The sequence below is a fragment of the Pangasianodon hypophthalmus genome, chromosome 4 (genome assembly GCF_027358585.1).
Source record: "Pangasianodon hypophthalmus isolate fPanHyp1 chromosome 4, fPanHyp1.pri, whole genome shotgun sequence".
NCBI lineage: Eukaryota > Metazoa > Chordata > Actinopteri > Siluriformes > Pangasiidae > Pangasianodon > Pangasianodon hypophthalmus.
In genome coordinates, this window is record NC_069713.1 from 2,872,726 (window position 1) to 2,892,319 (window position 19,594).

General features: G+C 39.7%; 2 protein-coding genes across 2 annotated transcripts; both read left to right on the forward strand.

Annotated features, from left to right (window-relative positions):
* Positions 1-1,770: 1,770 nt before the first annotated feature.
* LOC128318081 (C-C motif chemokine 3-like) lies at positions 1,771-3,682 on the forward strand. The gene is made up of 3 exons (XM_053233052.1): positions 1,771-1,840; positions 2,799-2,910; positions 3,114-3,682. The coding sequence occupies exons 1-3, from the start codon at positions 1,771-1,773 to the stop codon at positions 3,226-3,228; spliced, it is 297 nt and encodes a 98-aa protein (XP_053089027.1). The 3' UTR covers positions 3,229-3,682.
* Positions 3,683-6,594: 2,912 nt separating this feature from the next.
* Positions 6,595-17,954, forward strand: LOC128318080 (C-C motif chemokine 3-like). The gene is made up of 5 exons (XM_053233051.1): positions 6,595-6,774; positions 7,514-7,628; positions 7,845-7,957; positions 17,238-17,279; positions 17,763-17,954. Exons 1-5 carry the CDS (start codon positions 6,705-6,707, stop codon positions 17,858-17,860), a joined length of 438 nt encoding a protein of 145 aa, XP_053089026.1. The 5' UTR covers positions 6,595-6,704; the 3' UTR covers positions 17,861-17,954.
* The last annotated feature ends 1,640 nt before the right edge of the window (positions 17,955-19,594 follow it).

The following is a 19,594-nucleotide window of genomic DNA, read 5'->3' on the forward strand; positions in this document are numbered from 1 at the left end:
GCAAATTCCCATAGCCGAGTACCCCTGTTGTACAGCCGGGATTGACATTCCTATGCCTGTAACAAATTCTGTGTTAATTGCACAAGAGTGCGGAGTTTTGGTGTCAGGTCAAGAACGTATTGAATTTTGTTTTTGCTACTAGAAGGTCCCTCCTCCCAATTTCCACTACTGACAGTTAAGATGCCGCAAAGCTTGCGCCCTTGGATGAGGGTGCAACTCAGTTAAGATGCCGCAAGGCTTGTGGGACCTCTCATACTGCAAATAACAGGGGCTCAAGCCACATATCCCAATTCCATGCATCATTGTCAACAAACTTACGAATCATATTTTTAAGTATTTGAATAAGTGTTCGACCAGCCCACAATGGTGCAAATCAATTTAATTACATTAATTCCTACAGTTCACAAAGTGTCTGTGATTTGACCATAGTGCCCTGGTCAGTCAGGATCTCTTTCAGGATCACGCCACCTGCAAACATTGCCACGAATGCCCGGCAAATAAAAATAAGCCATTGGACGGTTGAGTTTTTTTTATCTTGGCCCAGTTGCCCAGCCATGGGATTATGATGAGCTGCATGGAACAGGAGCTCTCTGCGGCACATCGAAACTAACAACTGGGTCATCTCCTCCTTAGTTTGAGTGTCGATGTCACTCAATATATCCTATACTTGGGTGGGATATCGCAACATTAGGCTGAACTTGCTGACCGTCGATTACTCTCACTTGGTTGAAGCTATGCCTCAGGATCTTTTTGCCCAACTGCTCCAAGGGGAAATCCTAGAGGGGAATCCCTCCCCACCTTCCTTGTCCCCCTGACATGGAGCTAATGTCAAGTCAAGTGTTATTGTCGTTTCAACCATATACAGATAGTACAGTACATAGTGAAACCAAACAACGTTCCTCCAGGACCATGGTGCTACATCAAACAACATAGAACTACAGGAGACTACACATTTCTACATAAAGTGCAGCAAACATGTGCAAACAGCACAAGACAGTACAGTAACTACTAAAACAGCACAATAGCCACATTAAGAGACAGTGCAGTGCCGACTAGTACACAGTTCTAGTATGAAAGCATCAGGGATAACAGTAGTGCAAAAGAATAACAATATAATAAATTGCTGTGAATGTAAACATAACATACTATGACATAGCATTTGGCAGATAAGCTTATACTATATGTGGACATAGCAGTTATTGGGGTAGCAGCCAGGCGGAGAATATAGTAATGACAAGAAATTATATACAATATTTTATAAATACAATAGCAGCAAAAAAAAAATAAAAATCTAGGTAATAAACACAGAAATGTGTAAAATTGCAAAGGGAGTGTTATGGTGTTGAGTGTGTGTGTATGTGTGTGTGTGTGTACTGTCAGTCCAGTTTCTGAGTATTGAGGAGTCTGATGGCTTGGGGGAAGAAACTGTTAAACTGTTAAACAGTCTGGCCGTCAGTGCGGGGACATTGGGTCAATCGCCCCCTCAATCCCAAGCAAAATAAAGAAAAGCTGCACAAAAAAAACCCTAAAAATAATGACTAATCATTTTAAAACATAGCGATAATTCCCCTTCCTATACCCACACCTGTGGTGTTTAAACAGTATCATTATTCAAGAGCGCCCTATCTGAGCACGCAGAACAGTGTTAGTGAAACTGCTTATAAACAGAGAGCACAAGGTGTGAATTGAGCTGTGAATTAAACTGTGAATTAAACTGTGAATTAAACCATTTTGTTCACATTGTGACCATCATCACCACCATCATCAGTCATGTCCTCTCATTCTCTCCTGCTGCTTCTGCTGGTTCTCGCCTGCCTTCAGTCCTTCACGAAGACCAACAGTAAGATAAAGTTCACCTTTTCAATATTTAACTCATTTTTTGTCCTTATCATTATTATTATTATTAGTATTATTATTATTATTATTATTATTATTATTATTATTATTAGTAGTAATAGTAGTATCACTAAACTCCCCTGGTTTATAATGATGCTGAAATTCCTAAAAAGACGACCAGGTTGCAGAAAATAACCAGCGTTAATAAACTACTGCGTATGTGTCACACGGTTACAGTAAAATACTGAGTAACAGGGTGGAGTGATGAAGCAGAGTTACTGATATCACCCTCAAGTTGATTATTTTCCTATAACAGCACATCCCCAAGTGTTTTATTCTTCTTATACCACAGCAGTTTTTAACAGTTACAATTTTTATTTATTAAAGAATGACCTTTCATATGTTTTGTCCGTTTATAGTTACATTTAATGTTGGTGAAAAGAGTTAGTTCCTGTTCTCACTCATGTTATAGCAGCCATAAACAGTCGTTCCTTCACCAGCTTTTCTTTTATTCTCACTATTCAAGTTAATAAGACAAAAAAACACTGCTTGTCATGTTACAGAGAAAAGTGTAAACTCCTCTGTCCTGAAGATGTTGAAAAACTCAAATTTTAAAACCAAAGCGTTGACACTGGACACATAAATGTTAAATGAACATCTTAGAGAAAACTTCACCATATCAACGATTACACACATTTTCTAATCTGTTTCCGTGGAGTGTCTGCTGTACAAGTCCCTGTGAATGAGCTGTTACTATAGAAATGATAACGTATCAGAACAATGCATTAATATAAACCTGCACTACTGTCAGAGCTGCTGTTATAGAAAATTAATCAACATCTTCTGGCCAATCGCAATCCAGAATTCACAATACAACAACTGGCATCTCATAATAAAAGTGCCTAATATCTTATTACTGAACATTTATTCATGTAACTAAATGCATAAATGTTTTCACACAGAGGCACGTGGACCAGATAAATGCTGTTTCAGTTACCAGACACATCGAATCCCTGTAAGACTCATTACAGAGTATAAAGACATAGACCGTCAGTGTACAAAACCTGGAGTCATGTAAGCTTTCACCCCTCATTTATTTTTAATTATTTTCAATTAATAATAAAAAAAAGTTAGTATTTTCATGTCCGTTGTTGCTTTATGGTTATGTGTAATATAATCTAACTTTAAATACTCGTGGAGGTTTGGGACGTGTGAGAGTGTTTGATTTTCTGTCTTTATTGCAGTTATACACTGATGTAAATCTTCTCTCTCTGCAGTTTTACCCTAAAGAACGGCCGTCTTGTGTGTGCAGACCCCGATGTCGAGTGGGTGCAGAACAACATGAAAAAAATTGACCAGCGCCTGTATTTTACAAATGCACTTTTTATATAGCAGGACAGAAGGAATAGAGCTTTTTACTATAACTCATATTTAAACATAAACTGAGCCTATGTTTGACTTGTTTAACTGATTTATTCTATAGACTGTGGACATGAATTCATTTATCTTTTCTGTATAAATTGCATCTTAAATTTCAGGGCTTTTTTAAATTACATTTTCCCATTTTAAAAGAAAACAATATTGGTTGCATTCAGACATTTTAAAATGTTTGTTACATCTTTGATGCCAGCATTAATATAAACATATATGGCTAATACACACACACACAATCCCCACCCCCCTTCGCACACACAAACACACATTCCTGCTTTCCTGGATAAAATGACTTGGCATTTGATGGTTTTATTAAAGAGAGAGAAAGAAAATGAACAAAACAGAAGGGTGCAGTGTGTAATCAGAATGTAGAGTAAGATTTCATGAAAGAGTTTTGGCCACAGTTAGACAAAGAAGAACAATCACAGGTCATAATATCACAAACTTTGTCTTTTTTAGGGGAAAAAATGGCAATGAATCATTTAGGAGCTGAAATAATCGACTCTTATTAGTGAGCTGCCTGAGTCTGTGTGTGTGTGTGTGTGTGTGTGTGTGTGTGTGTGTGTGTGTGTGTACGTACTCTCTATACTTCTTGAGCAGCAGTGTCCTTGAGTGGTGGTTTCTTGTAGTAAAAATGTCCATGACCTCTGACACTGTGATTTTGAAACTCAGTGAGGAAACCATTCAAACAGTGCAACTGAAAACTCAAGGAAATCCTCAAAATGGGGAGACGTTTCAAATGGGAATGAGTCCCTGTGAATGAGCTGTTACCATAGAAAGGATAACGTATTAGAACAAGCACATTAATATAAACCTGTGATTTGCAGTTGCACTATTGTCAAAGCTGCTGTTATAGAAAATTCATCAACACCTTCTGACCAATCAGAATCTAACCCCCCCAATCTAACATAAAGCACATAAATCTAACCCCTCCAATCTCTCCAATCTCAGAGCTGCTGTTGGAATTCACCAGGTTAAATGTTACCAGTTGTATTCAACAGGTTGTAAGAAGTCTGTCACACACAGAAATACCTTTCCTACAGCATTCTAAAAAACAGACGCAGGGTGTGGGAGGCTGCGCTATCGGCCTCTGGCATGAGCAGGTCATGGGAGGCTGCATCATCGGCCACTGGAGTGAGCTTCCCAGGGGAGACCCCGTCGTCAGCCTCAGCCTCAGGCTGGGGCTCAGCAGGGGAGGCCACCTCACTGGCCTTTGGAGGGAGCTTGGCAGGGGAAGCCACCACACTAGCCTCTGGATGGAGCTCAGCAAGGCAGCCCTCCTCACTGACTTCTGGAAGGAGCTCGGCAAGGGAAGCCGCCTCATTGACTTCTGGACGGAGTTTTGCTGTGGACTTTGCTTCCATTTCATCTCCAGCCCTCCTTTCTGTATAGTAGCCGAGGGGGTTTGGCCGTCAGGCTGGCCATCCTCAAAAATTTTTCAAGGTCAGGGTTAAACTTGGCCCACCCATACACCACTCTCAGGAGACATAAAAACTTGGCTACCCTTCCTAGGCCTAAGTTTCCCGCAGCAACCGGGAGCTCCTCCCACTGGCGGGCTTGGCTGGTGAGCCAGGACAACAAGAACCTCAGCCCCTGCTTCTCTTCAGGCTTGGGGTCCAACAAGCTCTCAAAATAAAATTGGCACTTTAGCAAGAATCCTTCCGGAGGGCATTCTGTGCCTTCAAAGGGAGCTGGGGTGTCCAGGTGAATCCTCTGGGGGAACTTTACAGTGTCAAATGTTGGCATGGTCATCCCAAAATAACGCTCTTCTCACCTGCTGCATCCATGTTATCAGTGAAGTATTCTGTCATGTAAGGAGAGGTGAGACCGATGCAATTGCAGTAAAGTGTTATATCTTTAATGAGAGGCAAGCAGACAAATCCAGTAACCTCGGCCAAAATCAAGGTCAACAAACAGGCTAGGGTCAGGCAAGGAATAAACAGAGTCTATAAGGCTAAGGCAGAACACGAAAATCAGGAATGAGCAGAACTCAAGAAAACAAAGTAGCAAGCATAGAAACAAAAGGCTTAGTGAAGCCAGGCGGGTAAATACTGAACAATACTTCCCACAGGACAGAGAAACACGAGAGTTTATATACACAAACTAATTAAAGGGCAAACTGATAGCAGGTGCAAGTGATCAAGACACATGACAGAAACAACCAATGATGGGACATGGGTGTAGACAGGATGTGGACCATAAACAAACATGACATTTAGGAGTAGTGTGCCTTAGTGCTGTGGGCTGCTTATGTGCACTGAGCGCCTCTGCTCACAGTGCTCGGTGCGAGGGGGAAATACATGACAGAGAAGAGTTTTTACAGACGTCTATAGAGTTTTCATTTCATTATCTTCTCTTGTGTGATTCATGAAGTGATGACATGTTTTGTTCAAAAAGTCGTCAGTGAAAACAAAATGTTTATAGACGTTTGTACAGAAAAGTGTACATCAAGTTCTGAAGAGGTTCCTCATCTGTTCAGAGTCAAAAGCAGCAACGTGACACATTATTATGATACAAAAAATAACTTTAAATTGTCTTATAGCCATAAACTAACATTCATCCATGCTAGTTGCTTATCTGACGCTTTGTAAACAAGGAATTTTATATAACTAGACCTTTACAAATTTTACTTGAATCTCAAGCTGTTGTCTTTCTTAACCTTCAGACTCCACACTATCACCTTGTACATCATTCAGTCTTTACCTCCTTCACGATAACACTTTACCCCCCCTCCACCCCCAACACAAACACACACACACACACACACACACACACACACACACACACACTAGTTTCTGTTGACCACAAACAGCACCTTTTGTACTGCGGTCATTGTTCTCTTGTACTTCAAGTTCTGAAGAAGTACCTCATCCGTCAAAAGCAGCAACATGATGCATCACTACAAAACAAAACATAACCACTTTGAGTTGTCTTATAGCCATAAACTAACATTCAGCCATGATAATCTTGTATCTCAACCTTTGTAAACAAGAAATCTTATGTACCTGGTCCTTTAGAATTTTTACTTGAATGGTACTTTGTTAGCAATATTTTTATTTTATTTTATTTTATTTGCATTGGACGCTCTGTTTCTCTATTGTGTGATGATTTACTGTTTTTACAGATTTAATGTTTTACTCCAATAAAACTGCACTTGTTTATATTTATTTTATTGTATGAAAAGTGAGTTATAAGTTTGGCTGTGAAGTGTTAAACGCTGCTCGTGTCTGTCTCAGTTTAACTGAAAACCACAGCTGATTTCCTGTGGAAGAGGTGTGGTTTTTCCTCTCTTAGTCAAAGTGGAACATCTTGTGGCCCCTTGACCCAAACCACACTCTCCCATTCCTCTCATAAGTTGAGTGCTGAGGTGATACCTGCATTAATACGATTGTGTTCACATCACCATCACCATCATCATCATCACCATCAACACCATGTCCTCTCGTTTTCTCCTGCTGGTTCTGCTGGTTCTCTTCTACCTTCAGTTCTTCACAACTGCCAACAGTAAGATAAAGTTCACTTTTTAACGTTTTTACATAGTTTTCTGTACGTAATATTATTTTGGTTTATAATGTTGCTGAATTCCCTAAAGAGAAAAACAGGTTGTTGAAAATAACCAACATTAAGAAACAGTGTGTGTTGCTGTTACAGTAAAACACTGAGTGATGGGGTGGTGTGATAAAGCAGAGTTACTGTTTACAACCCCAAAGTTGATTATTTTCCTAAGACAGTGCATCCCCAGGTGTACCACAGCAATGTGCTAATGATTGCAATCTTTTATTTATTAACGAACGACACGTCCCTCTTTTAAACCATGTTTATTGTTGTTGAACATCTGCTAAACAATGTTATAACAGCTAAAACAGTTGTTCCCTCACCTTTTCTATCTTGAAGTTCATAAGACAAAAAAGCTTGACAAGTTACAGCTTTACCTCTGACCTTTAGAAAGCACTGTAACAGCTCATTCACAGGGACATGTATGGTGAACACTCCACATAACTGGATTAAAAAAGTAAAAAAAAAAAAGAAACCTGTAATTTGCAGCTTCAATACTGTTAGAGGTGCTATTATAGAAAATTAATCAACACCTTCTCACTAATCAGAATCCAGAATCTAGAACATTGCTTAAGTATTTAAAATATACCAGATAAAAAAGCATTTCATTTTTAAAATTACTTAGTGAACATTTCATCAGAGTGCTAAACCACGATTGATAAATAAATGCAAAAATGTTTTCACACAGATGCAATGGCACTATATGAATGCTGTTTCAAATACCAGACACATCCAATCCATGCAAGACTCATTACAGGGTATAAAGAAACAGACCGGCGTCAGTGTCCAAAACCTGGAGTCATGTAAGTTTTCAAACCCTTATTTCATTTTAATAATTAATAATAAGCAAATTATAGTTTTTCCATGTAAATCATTGCTTTGTGGTTTTATAAAATATCATATAAATTTATTAGAATACAACTTAAAATAATTTTGGAGGTTTGGGATTCGTGAGAGTGTTTAATTTTCTGTTTTTATTGCAGTTTTAAACTGACCTAAATCTTCTCTCTCCTCTGTAGTTTTACGCTAAAGCGCAGTCGCCATATGTGTGCAGATCCCAGCGATAAGTGGGTGCAGAACATCATGAAAAGAATTGACAAGGGCTCGTTTAGAAGACGGGTCCAACCTGAAGGTGGGTAATCCTCTCTCCATAAATAACAAAATTAATATTCCTTTAAAAATATCCTTTTATGTATCACTTTCTGTAATTGGACAGGTGGAATTAAGCTTTTTACTGTAAATCTAATTTAAAAATAAGGTTTTTTGAATTATTCTAGTATTATTTAACTGTTAATTATTTAATGAAACTATGGCCTGTGGGCATAAAGGACATTTCTAATAAGATATTATGTCTGTTTCTGTTTTATTTTTTTTAAAGGCACATTTTACATTGGAAAAGAAAATATTCAAAGACACTAAAATGTTCACAATGTCACATCTTTGATACCAAGAATTTAAAAAATTACATACATAACTAACTAACTAACTAACTAACTAACTAAATAAATAAATAAATAGTTACGCATAGTCAAAGCTCGGTTACACGGGTGTTTAATGTATTTTCAGGGTGTGTCAGTTGCTCTACTATAATGCTATTTTGTCTCATGAAAGTTATTATGCTAATATTATGACATCTAATTTACAAAATTAACAGCAGAACAGTAGAACCTGGACGAGACATTTGATGACAGGCGCTGAAAAGTATCTCAGAATTAATGAATTATTCTTTATTTTTCCACCCAAGGAATGATTAAAAATGTAAGTGGCAGTTTTTTTTACAGGTCTGTTTCTATTTGAGTAACACTGAATTATGGGACACACCAGTAAATAGAAAATATATATATATATGTACAGTCAGGTCAGGAAGTATTTGGACAATGACAGAGTTTTTGTGAAAAAAGCCTCCCATGTTCTGGAATAAGATTCTTTGGACTGATGAAACCAAGATTAACTTGTACCAGAATGATGGGAAGAGAAAAGTATGGTGAAAGAAAGGAACAGCTCATGATTCAAAGTATACCACATTATTTGTCAAATATGGTGGAGGCAGTGTTATGGCATGGGCATGTATGGCTGCCAATGGAACAGGCTCACTGGTGTTTATTGATGTGAGGGTGGCTGCAGTGAAGGCTTGGCAAAGCATCTCCAGGGAGGAAACTCAGAATTTGAGTTTTGAGAACATGGGCTCCAGACTTCAGGCAGTCATTGACTGCAAAGGATTTTCATCCAAATATTAAAATTATGGTTATATTTACAATTATGTCACTTTGTCCAAATACCTTTGAGCCCCTGAAAATGGAGGTAATTTGTTGAAAATGGCTGTAATTCCTAAATGGTAAATGCCATATTTTTGTGGAACCTCTTAGAATGAAGCTGAAAGTCTACACTTTGATCACATCTTGATTGTTTTATTTCAAATCCATTGTGGTGGTGTATAAAGGCAAAATCACAAAAACTCTGTCATTGTCTAAATACTTCTGGACCTGACTGTGTGTGTATATACACTGCCTGGCCAATTTTTGTTGCACTGCATTTAGCTTTGATTACGGCACGCATTCGTCCTGGCATTGTTTCAGCAACCTTATGCAACTTCACAACATTTATTTCCATCCAGAGTTGCATTAATTTTTGGCGGAGATCTTGCATTTAGGACAGAGAGTCTAACCACTCTGTAAAGTCTTCTCCAGCACATCCCAAAGACTTTCAAGGTCAGGACTCTGTGGTGGCCAATTCATATGTGAAAATGATTCCTCATGCTCCCTGAACCACTCTTTCACAAGTTAAGCCTGATGAATCTTAGCATTTTCATCCTGGAATATGCCTGTGCCATCAGGGAAGAAAAAGTCCATTGACGGGATAACCTGGTCATTCAGTACATTCAGGTGCTCAGCTGACTTCATTTTATTGCCGCACAATGAGGCTGAGCCTCGACCTGAGCAGCTGATGCAACCCCAGATCATAACATTGCCTCCAGAGGCTTGTACAGTAGGCGCTATACATGACGGTGAATCACTTCATGCATTTCCCTTCTTACCCTGACACGCCCATAGCTATGGAATAGGGTAAATCTGATTTTATCAGACCACATGACCTTTTTCCATTGCTCCACAGTCCAGTCTTTATGCTCCCTAGCAAATTGAAGTCATTTTTTCCGATTAGCCTCACTAACAAATGGCTTTCTTGTGGCCACACAGCTGTTTAGTCCCAATCCTGTAAGTTCTCATCACATTGTGCGTGTGGAAATGCTCTTACTTTCACTATTAAACATAGCCGTGAGTTCTCCTGTTGATTTTTTTATGATATGACATCACCAAGCATTTTAAAGATCTCCGAACACGATCATTCAAGATTTTTTTCCGACTACATTTCTGCTGTAAAGTTGATGGTTCACCACTATCCCTTCCAGGCTTTAATAATGCACTGGACATTTCATAACCCAGTTCCAGTGATTTCAGCAATCTCCTTAGTTGTTTTCTTTGCTTGATGCAGGCAAACAATTTTCCCCTTCAGTAACATCTTTTCCACGACCACGAAATGAGAAGCTACACACTGCATCAGTTAAGGTTAAAAGAATTGTTGCCAGGTGCAACATATTAATCACTGCAGTAATGATCCAATCATAGGCTCTTAAGTATTTGTTATTTAAACCCAAACAGCGACCTTTTTTTTGGCCAGGCAGTGTATATATATATATATATATATATATATATATATATATATATATATATATATATATATATATATATATATATAATGAAACACTCTATATACTTCTTTAAATATTTTAAATTCTTATATAATACCAAAATAAAATTAATAAATGTGCCAAAATGTGGCTGTCACCTTTGTGAGGTTTCATGGTAAAACTGACTTTTTTTTTTTATGCTCTTCACATTTCTTTAGCACACATATATTAAATTAAAATTTAAGAAGCAGTAACATTTGATATTAAAAAAACAATGCATATCATTTGAATGATTATTCTGTCTAGGATGTTTTGACAATAAAAGTTATTGTTAATTTATTTATTTATTTTTTAAATTCTGATCTGACTCACAATACTCCTGATATTCCTGTGAATGATATGTATTTTTCTGTTACTGTAACAATAGTCATACTGGGAAGTTGTCTGCATAGTATAGTATCTATAAATGTACAGTATAGTGTTAGTTTAGTTTATACTGTAGTATAGTAGTATAGACAGCTTTATGGTCGGTATTTGGTTAAATGTCTGTATAAGGGTTAAATTATCCATCAAGATTAAGATGATCTTTTAGTGTTTTAATCAGAGCCTGAAAAACCAGTTCCTACTGCCTCAGTCATAAAAGAATTTAAGAAAACTGATCAGATATATAGTATTTCTGTTTATATATTAGTATTTATGTTAGTATAATGGTATCTATAGTGGTATAGTATTAGTATTGTAGTATCTATAATGTTAAGGTGCTAGTATAGTAGTATAGACAGTTGTGTAGTTTTAGTATATGTTGGTATAAAGGTTAAATTACCTGTTAAATTTAATATGATCTTTTATTGATTCAATCAGAGCCTGACAATCCAATTCCTCCTCCCTCAACCAGTAGAAACAGTAAGAGAATTAATCATAAATACAGTATTTCTGTTTGTATATTACTATTTATGTTAGTATCTAAAGTAGTATCGTTTATAGTAATCTAATATCTATAATTGTATAGGAATATCTATGGTAGTATTTATAGTGTTACAGTCTTAGTGTAGTGTTAGTGTAGTAGTATTTATAGTGTTAGTGTTAGTATATGAGTATCTATAGTGGTATAATATTAGTATTGTAAAATCTAAAATGTTAAGGTGTTAGTATAGAAGGATCTATTGTCTTTAGGTGTTAGTGTAGGAGTATAGACAGTTGTATGGTTTTAGTATGTGTTTGTATAAGGGTTAAATTACCTGTTAATTTTAATATGATCTTTTATTGTTTCAATCAGAGCCTGACAACCCAGTTCCTCCTCCTGTACTCAGTAGAAACAGTAAGAGAATTAATCATATATACAGTATTTCTGTTCGCATAATATATTATATATTATATATTATATATTATATATTTATATTAATATCTAAAGTTGTATAGTTTATAGTACTCTAATATCTATAATTGTATAGGAATATCTATAGTAGTATTTATAGTGTTAGCATATGTTGGTATAAGGGTCAAATTCCCTCTTAAATTTAATATGATCTTCTTTGTTTCAACCAGAGCCTGTTACTATTACCGAGCCAGTTTCTACTGCCTCAACCAATACAGAACGTAAGTAAATTAATCAGATATGAAATATTTCTGTTTGTATATTAGTATTTATATTAGTATCAATAGTAGTATACTTCATTGTACTCTAATATCTATAGTAGTATAGGAATGTCTAGAGTATTAGGATAGTATAGTTTTACCTGCAGTATATATAGAGGTATAGTATTACTTTTATAGTATAATGTTAACATGTTAGTATGTGGTATCTATAGTGGCATGGTGTTAGTATAGTAGTATCCACAGTAGTATAGTGTTAGTATAGTAGTATAGACAGTTGTATTGTTTTGGTATATGTTGCTATAAGGGTTAAATTACTTGTTAAGATTAATAAGATCTTATATTGTTTCAACTAAAGCCTGTTTAAACTACCCAGCCAGTTTCTACTGCCTTACCCAATACGGTTTATAGTACTCTAATATCGATAATTGTATAGGAATATCTATGGTAGTATTTATAGTGTTACTGTAGCGTCACAACCGGCACCTGCCCGCCAGAGGGAGCCCTAGCCCGAGTTTTGATGCCACCCACGAGGAACACTTCTGGGGTTTTACGGACATTTAAGGAGCGCATTCACCACGCTAGGACGCGAAGTATTGTTTTCGGGACATTACCAAGCCTTTTCTCTCTGCCATTGTGTATTTGTTTTGCCTTTTGTGTATGACCCTGTTCACGTTTACGGATTACTGCCTTTGCCTTGTGTTTTGGATTTGGTTACCTCGCTGCTAGACTTTCTGGTTTTTCGGAATTGCGATGTAGCGGTACAACTCTTAGAGCTGCATCAAGGCACCGCACCGGCCGCAGATTACACCGTGAAATTCCTTACTCTAGTGGCCCAAAGTGGGTGGAATGACCCTGCTCTGCTAGCAGTATTTAGGGAGGGACTACGTCCAGCTTTACAGGCCGATTTGGCCTGTCGCAGCACGGACGTCACACTGTCTGAGTACATCACCACGGCTGTTCGTCTGGATAACCTCCTCCGCCAGCAACGACGCACGTCTCACCCTCACTATGAAGCCCGGGTTCGGGAGGGCTACAGCAGACCACGGGAGGAGGGTCCGGAGCCTGTGCAACTGGGCGGCACCAGTCTCGTTGGAGGAACATCAACGTCGGGCACGCCGTAATCTATGCTTCTACTGCGGGGGCGCTGGCCACCGGGTTAGCAACTGTCCCGAGAAACCATCTACCGCCAAGGTGAGATATGAGTTCATATTCTCCTGTATGATGCTGAAAGTGACTTTGCACTACACTCAGGGTACTATTGTGGTTCCAGCACTAGTGGACTCCGGGGCGGCTGTCAACCTCATCAACCAACAGCTTGCAGAGGACCTTCATCTTCCCACGCTGCCATGCCAACCCCCCCTGCGAGTGACGGCCGTCGATAATCGTCCCATCGGGGGAGGCCTCATCACTCATCAGACCCGTCTGCTCACCCTATAGGTTGGATTACTTCACTTTGAGGAGACAATGTTTTACATCATCCCCACTCCTTCGAACCCCATCATCCTGGGCTTCCCCTGGCTGCAACTTCATAACCCCATCATGTCCTGGAAGGAGGGAGAACTGATTAGCTGGTCACCCCACTGCCAGAACCACTGCCCCCACAAGGTCCAGTCACAGCCATGTCTCTTGACCGCCACTGAAAGTCCGGACACACCAGAGAACATCTGAATACCACACAAATACCAGGATCTACGAGAGGTGTTCAGTAAGGAGAGAACCAGGCAGCTACCCCCCCCCACCGCCCGTGGGACTGTGCGATTGAGCTGCTGCCCAACACCATGCCACCCAAGAGTAAGGTTTACCCTCTCTCTATCCCCGAGACCAAGGCTATGGAAGAATACGTCGAGGAGGCCCTAGCTACGGGCTACATCCGCCCCAGCACTTCTCCAGCAGCAGCGGGGTTCTTCTTCGTTGAAAAGAAAGGTGGGGGTCTGCAGCCATGCATCGACTACAGCGGACTGAATGCGTTGACAGTCCAATACCCCTACCCTCTTCCACTGGTACCAGCAGCCTTAGAGCAACTCAGGGAAGCTCGGATATTCACTAAGCTGGACTTGCGCAGCACGTATAACTTAGTCAGGATCAAGGAGGGGGATGAGTGGAAGACAGCGTTTCACACAACCAGGGGGCACTACGAGTATCTAGTCATGTCTTATGGACTAACCAATGCCCCAGCAGTATTTCAATCGTTCATAAACGAGATCTTCAGGGATGCACTCCACCGCTACGTCATCGCATATATCGACGACATTCTTATCTACTCGTCCACTTATTGGAACATGTCCACCACGTCAGAGCGGTCCTCACCTGGCTGCTGAAACACCAGCTATACGTCAAGGCCGCTAAATGTGAATTCCGCCGAGACTCCATTACCTTCCTGGGTTACATCATCTCTAAAAAGGGGGTGGAGATGGACGCCGGCAAAGTAAAGGCGGTCACGGACTGGCCCCAACCTACCACAGTCAAAGAATTGCAGCGGTTCCTGGGGTTCACAAACTTTTACTGGTGGTTCATAAGGAATTACAGCGGCATCGCTAACCCAATGACATCACTCCTGCTGGGAAAACCACGGCATCTACGTTGGACGGAACCGGCCCGATCCTGATTCACCCGGCTAAAGGCTAGCTTTACCACAGCACCGATCTTGAGGCACCCAGACCCCAGCCTGCTCTTCATCATCGAGGTGGATGCCTCCAGCTGCGGGATCGGGGCCGTTCTCTCACAGCATCATGGAAGTCCAGGGAAAGTTTATCCTTGTGCTTATTTTTCCCAAAAGCTAACCCCAGCTGAAGCTACCTATGACGTCGGCAATCGGGAGCTCCTTTCTATCAAGGAAGCATTAGTAGAATGGCGGCATTGGTTGGAAGGAGCGTGTCACTCGTTCATAGTGTTAACTGACCATCGTAAAATGGAATACCTGCGTAATGCTAAGAGACTGAACCCAAGACAAGCTCGATGGGCACTGTTATTTACCCGGGTCCGGTTCTCTGTCACATATCGACCAGGCACCAAGAATGGCAAGGCTGATGCACTATCCCGTCGACACGATCCCATAAATGCGCCCAGCAGCCCGGAGCCAATACTACCGCCCACCATAGTACTCACACCCATCAGTTAGGATATCATGGAGGAGATCCAGCGGGCCCAGGCCAACGAACCTCCACCCCCAGCTTGTCCACCCACCAAACTTTTCGTGCCTGCCTCTCTTCGTCTGAGAATAATGCGGTGGGTGCACAAGACACCCAGCTCCGGCCACCACCGGTATCCGGCGCTCCACAGCCCTGATCAGCAACCAGTTTTGGTTGGTTTTGGTGGCCCGCACTGGCATAGAACGTAGAGGAGTACGTGGGGAGCTGCAGCACCTGTGCTCGGTCTCGAACCAGCCGTCAGCTTCCCATGGGCCTGTTAGAACCTCTGCCCATTCCCAAGCGACCCTGGTCCCACATGGCTATAGACTTTGTTACTGACCTCCCTAGTTCTGCAGGATACACCACAATCCTAGTAGCCATCGACAGGTTCTCTAAGGCATGCCGTCTGGTCCCCCTCAAAGGCCTACCTACAGCCATGGAGACGGCGATTACACTATTTCACCACGTTTTCCGTACCTATGGCCTTCCTGAGGACATCGTGTCTGACCGAGGCCCGCAATTCATGTCCAGAGTCTGGAGAGCTTTCTGCACCCACCTAGGGGTCAACATAAGCCTCAGTTCTTGAACCAAGAGATCGGCAGGTACCTTCGCTCCTACTGTAGCCGTGAACAACAGCACTGGAGTGAGTTTCTCCCATGGGCAGAGTATGCCCAGAACTCCCTCACCCACTCATCCACGGGACTCACACCTTTCCAGTGCATTCTGGGGTATCAACCACCTCTGTTCCATATCGTCCGCCAAGTGAACCCAGTGACTTACCGACTGCAGCTCCCTGCCTCGTATCGGATCTCCCCCACCTTCCACGTATCCCTGCTCAAACCAGCACGCCCCCGCCAGGACGAAACAACCATGAGGAATGAACCAACGCCACCGCTCAACATTGAAGGGGCCCCAGCCTATAGGGTGAGCTCACTCCTCAACTCTCTATGCCTTGGGAACCGTTTACAGTATCTGGTGGACTGGGAGGGGTACGGCCCAGAGGAGCGATCCTGGGTAAATGCGGACAACATCCTTGACCCCTCCTTGGTGGAGGATTTCCATCGTCTCCACCCCAATCGGGTGGGCCGTCCACGTCGTAGAACACCTGGAGGTGTTCCTAGAGGGGGGCACTCTGTAGCACCACCCCCGGCACCTGCCTGCCAGAGGGAGCCCTCACCCGAGTTTTGACGCCACCCACGAGGAACACTTCCAGGGTTTTACGGACAATTAAGCAGCACATTCACCACGCTAGGATGCAAAGTATTGTTTCTGGGACATTACCAAGACTTTTCTCTCTGCCATTGTGTATTTGTTTTGCCTTTTGTGTATGACCCTGTTCACGTTTACAGATTACTGCCTTTGACTTGTGTTTTGGATTTGGTTACCTCGCTGCTTGACTTCCTGGTTTTTCGGACTTTGCTCTTGTTGCTCGTTTACATTTTCTGCCTGCTGATTTGGATTTGTTTGCTATTAAACTGCTGATGGATCCTACACAACCTGCCTCCGGTGATTCGTTACAGTTACAGTCTTAGTGTAATGTTAGTGTAGTACCATTTATAGTGTTAGTGTTAGAATATGAGCATCTATAGTGGTATAACATTAGTATTGTAAAATCTAGAATGTTAAGGTGTTAGTATAGAAGTATCTATTGTCTTTAGGTGTTAGTATAGGAGTATAGACAGTTATATGGTTTTAGTATGTGTTTGTATAAGGGTTAAATTACCTGTTAATTTTAATATGATCTTTTATTGTTTCAATCAGAGCCTGACAACCCAGTTCCTTCTCCCTCAACCAGTAGAAACAATAAGTGAATTAATCATATATACAGAATTTCTGTTCGCATATTACTACTTATATTAGTATCTAAAGTTGTATAGTTTTTTGTACTCTAATATCTATAATTGTATAGGAATATCTATAGTAGTATTTATAGTGTTAGTATATGTTGGTATAAGGGTTAAATTACCTCTTAAATTTAATATGATCATCTTTGTTTCAACCAGAGCCTGACAATCCAGTTTCTACTGCCTCAACCAATACAGAACGTAAGTGAATTAATCAGATATAAAATATTTCTGTTTATATATTAGTATTTATATTAGTATAATATCTATAGTAGTATAGGAATGTCTAGAGTGTTAGGATGGTATAGTTTTATCTGCAGTGGCATAGTAGTATCTACAGTTGTATAGTTGTTTATTATGGTAGAACCTACATTAGTATACATGGTACAGTATTATCTTTAGTATTATAATAACATAAATAGTGGAATAGTGTTAGTATATCAGAGTAATACCTATTGTATAGTATTACTTTTATAGTATAATGTTAACATGATAGTACGTGGTATCTATAGTGGCATGGTGTTAGTATAGTAGTATTTACAGTGTTACTATGTTAGTATAGAAGTATCTATAGTAGTGTAGTGTTAGTATAGTAGTATACACAGTTGTATTGTTTTAGTATATGTTGCTATAAGGGTTAAATTACCTGTTAAGATTAATATGATCTTGTATTGTTTCAACTAGAGCCTGTTACTACTACCGAGCCAGTTTCTACTGCCTTATCCAATACAGAACGTAAGTTAATAAATCATATAAATACGGTATTTCTGTTTATATATTAGTATTTATATTAGTATCAATAGTAGTATACTTCATTGTACTCTATATAGTTGTATAGGAATGTCTAGAGTGTTAGGATAGTATAGTTTTACCTGCAGTGGCATATTAGTATCTACAGTTGTATAGTGTTATTATGGTAGAACCTACATTAGTATACATGGTACAGTATCTTTAGTATTATAATAATATAAATAGTGGAATAGTGTTAGCATATCAGAGTAATATCTGTTGTATAGTATTACTTTTATAGTATAATATTAACATGTTAGTACGTGGTATCTATAGCGGCATGGTGTTAGTATAGCAGTATTTACAGTGTTACAGTGTTATCGTGGTACAGCAGTGTAGTATCTACAGTGGTATAGTGTTAGTATAGTAGTACAGACAGTTGTGTAGTTTTAATATATGTTGGCATAAGTGTTGTCACCTGTTAAAATTAATATTATCTTTTATTGTTTTAACCAGACTCTGACAAGACACATTCTCCTGCCTCATCAAATATTGTACGTAATTGAATTAATCATACAGTGCAGACAGTTTCTGTTTGCATTTTAGTATTTTTATTAGTGTCCCTTATAGTGTCATTTATTATATTCTATTATCTATAGCTGTAGGGGAATGTCTGTGGTTGTAAAGTTTTAGTATAATATGGTATTTTCTACAATGGTGGTATAGTGTTAGTATAGAAGTATCTGTAGTGGTATAGTGTTAGTATAGGAGTATGTATAGTGGTATATTGTTAGTATAGGAGTATCTACAGTGGCATAGTGTTAGTATAGGAGTATGTATAGTGGTATAGTGTTAGTATACGAGTATGTACAGTGGTATAGTGTTAGTATAGGAGTATGTATAGTGGTATATTGTTAGTATAGGAGTATCTATAGTGGTATAGTATTAGTATAGGAGTATGTATAGTGGTATAGTGTTAGTATAAGAGTATGTACAGTGGTATAGTGTTAGTATAGGAGTATGTACAGTGGTATAGTGTTAGTATAGGAGTATGTATAGTGGTATCATGCTAGTATAGGAGTATGTATAGTGGTATAGTGTTAGTATGGGAGAATCTATAGTGGTACAGTGTTAGTATAGGAATATGTACAGTGGTATAGTGTTAGTATAGGAGTATGTATAGTGGTATAGTGTTAGTATAGGAGTATCTATAGTGGTATAGTGTTAGTATAGGAGTATCTATAGTGGTACAGTGTTAGTATAAGAATATGTATAGTGGTATAGTGTTAGTATAGGAGTATCTATAGTGGTACAGTATCAGTATAGCAGTGTCTATAGTGGTATAGTGTTAGTATAGGAGTATCTATAGTGGTACAGTGTTAGTATAAGAGTATATATAGTGGTATAGTGTTATATACTATAGTGTTATATAATACACGTTTCCCGCCGTTCCAACATGCAGATACTAGCAACCACTCTCTTGCCATTGCTTCTTTTTTCTTTTTAAAAAGCAGACTTAACATTTGCCTATTTCAGCTGCTAATTAGAAGACGACGAGCGCGTGATGTTTTGTGTGGTACTGCATGTATTTATCAAGCAATTAAAATGCCCCTTCCCGAGCCCAGAACAAGGCGTCTGTGGATGAGGGTCCTAAGCATGGACTGGTGGGACAACGTCGTCTTGCACCACTTCACAGACGAGGAGGGAACATGGCACCTGGTGAGGCTACGGTCAGAGCCCCAATACTGCTGACAGCCGTGTGTCATATGTCATTACGTGATTTGTAC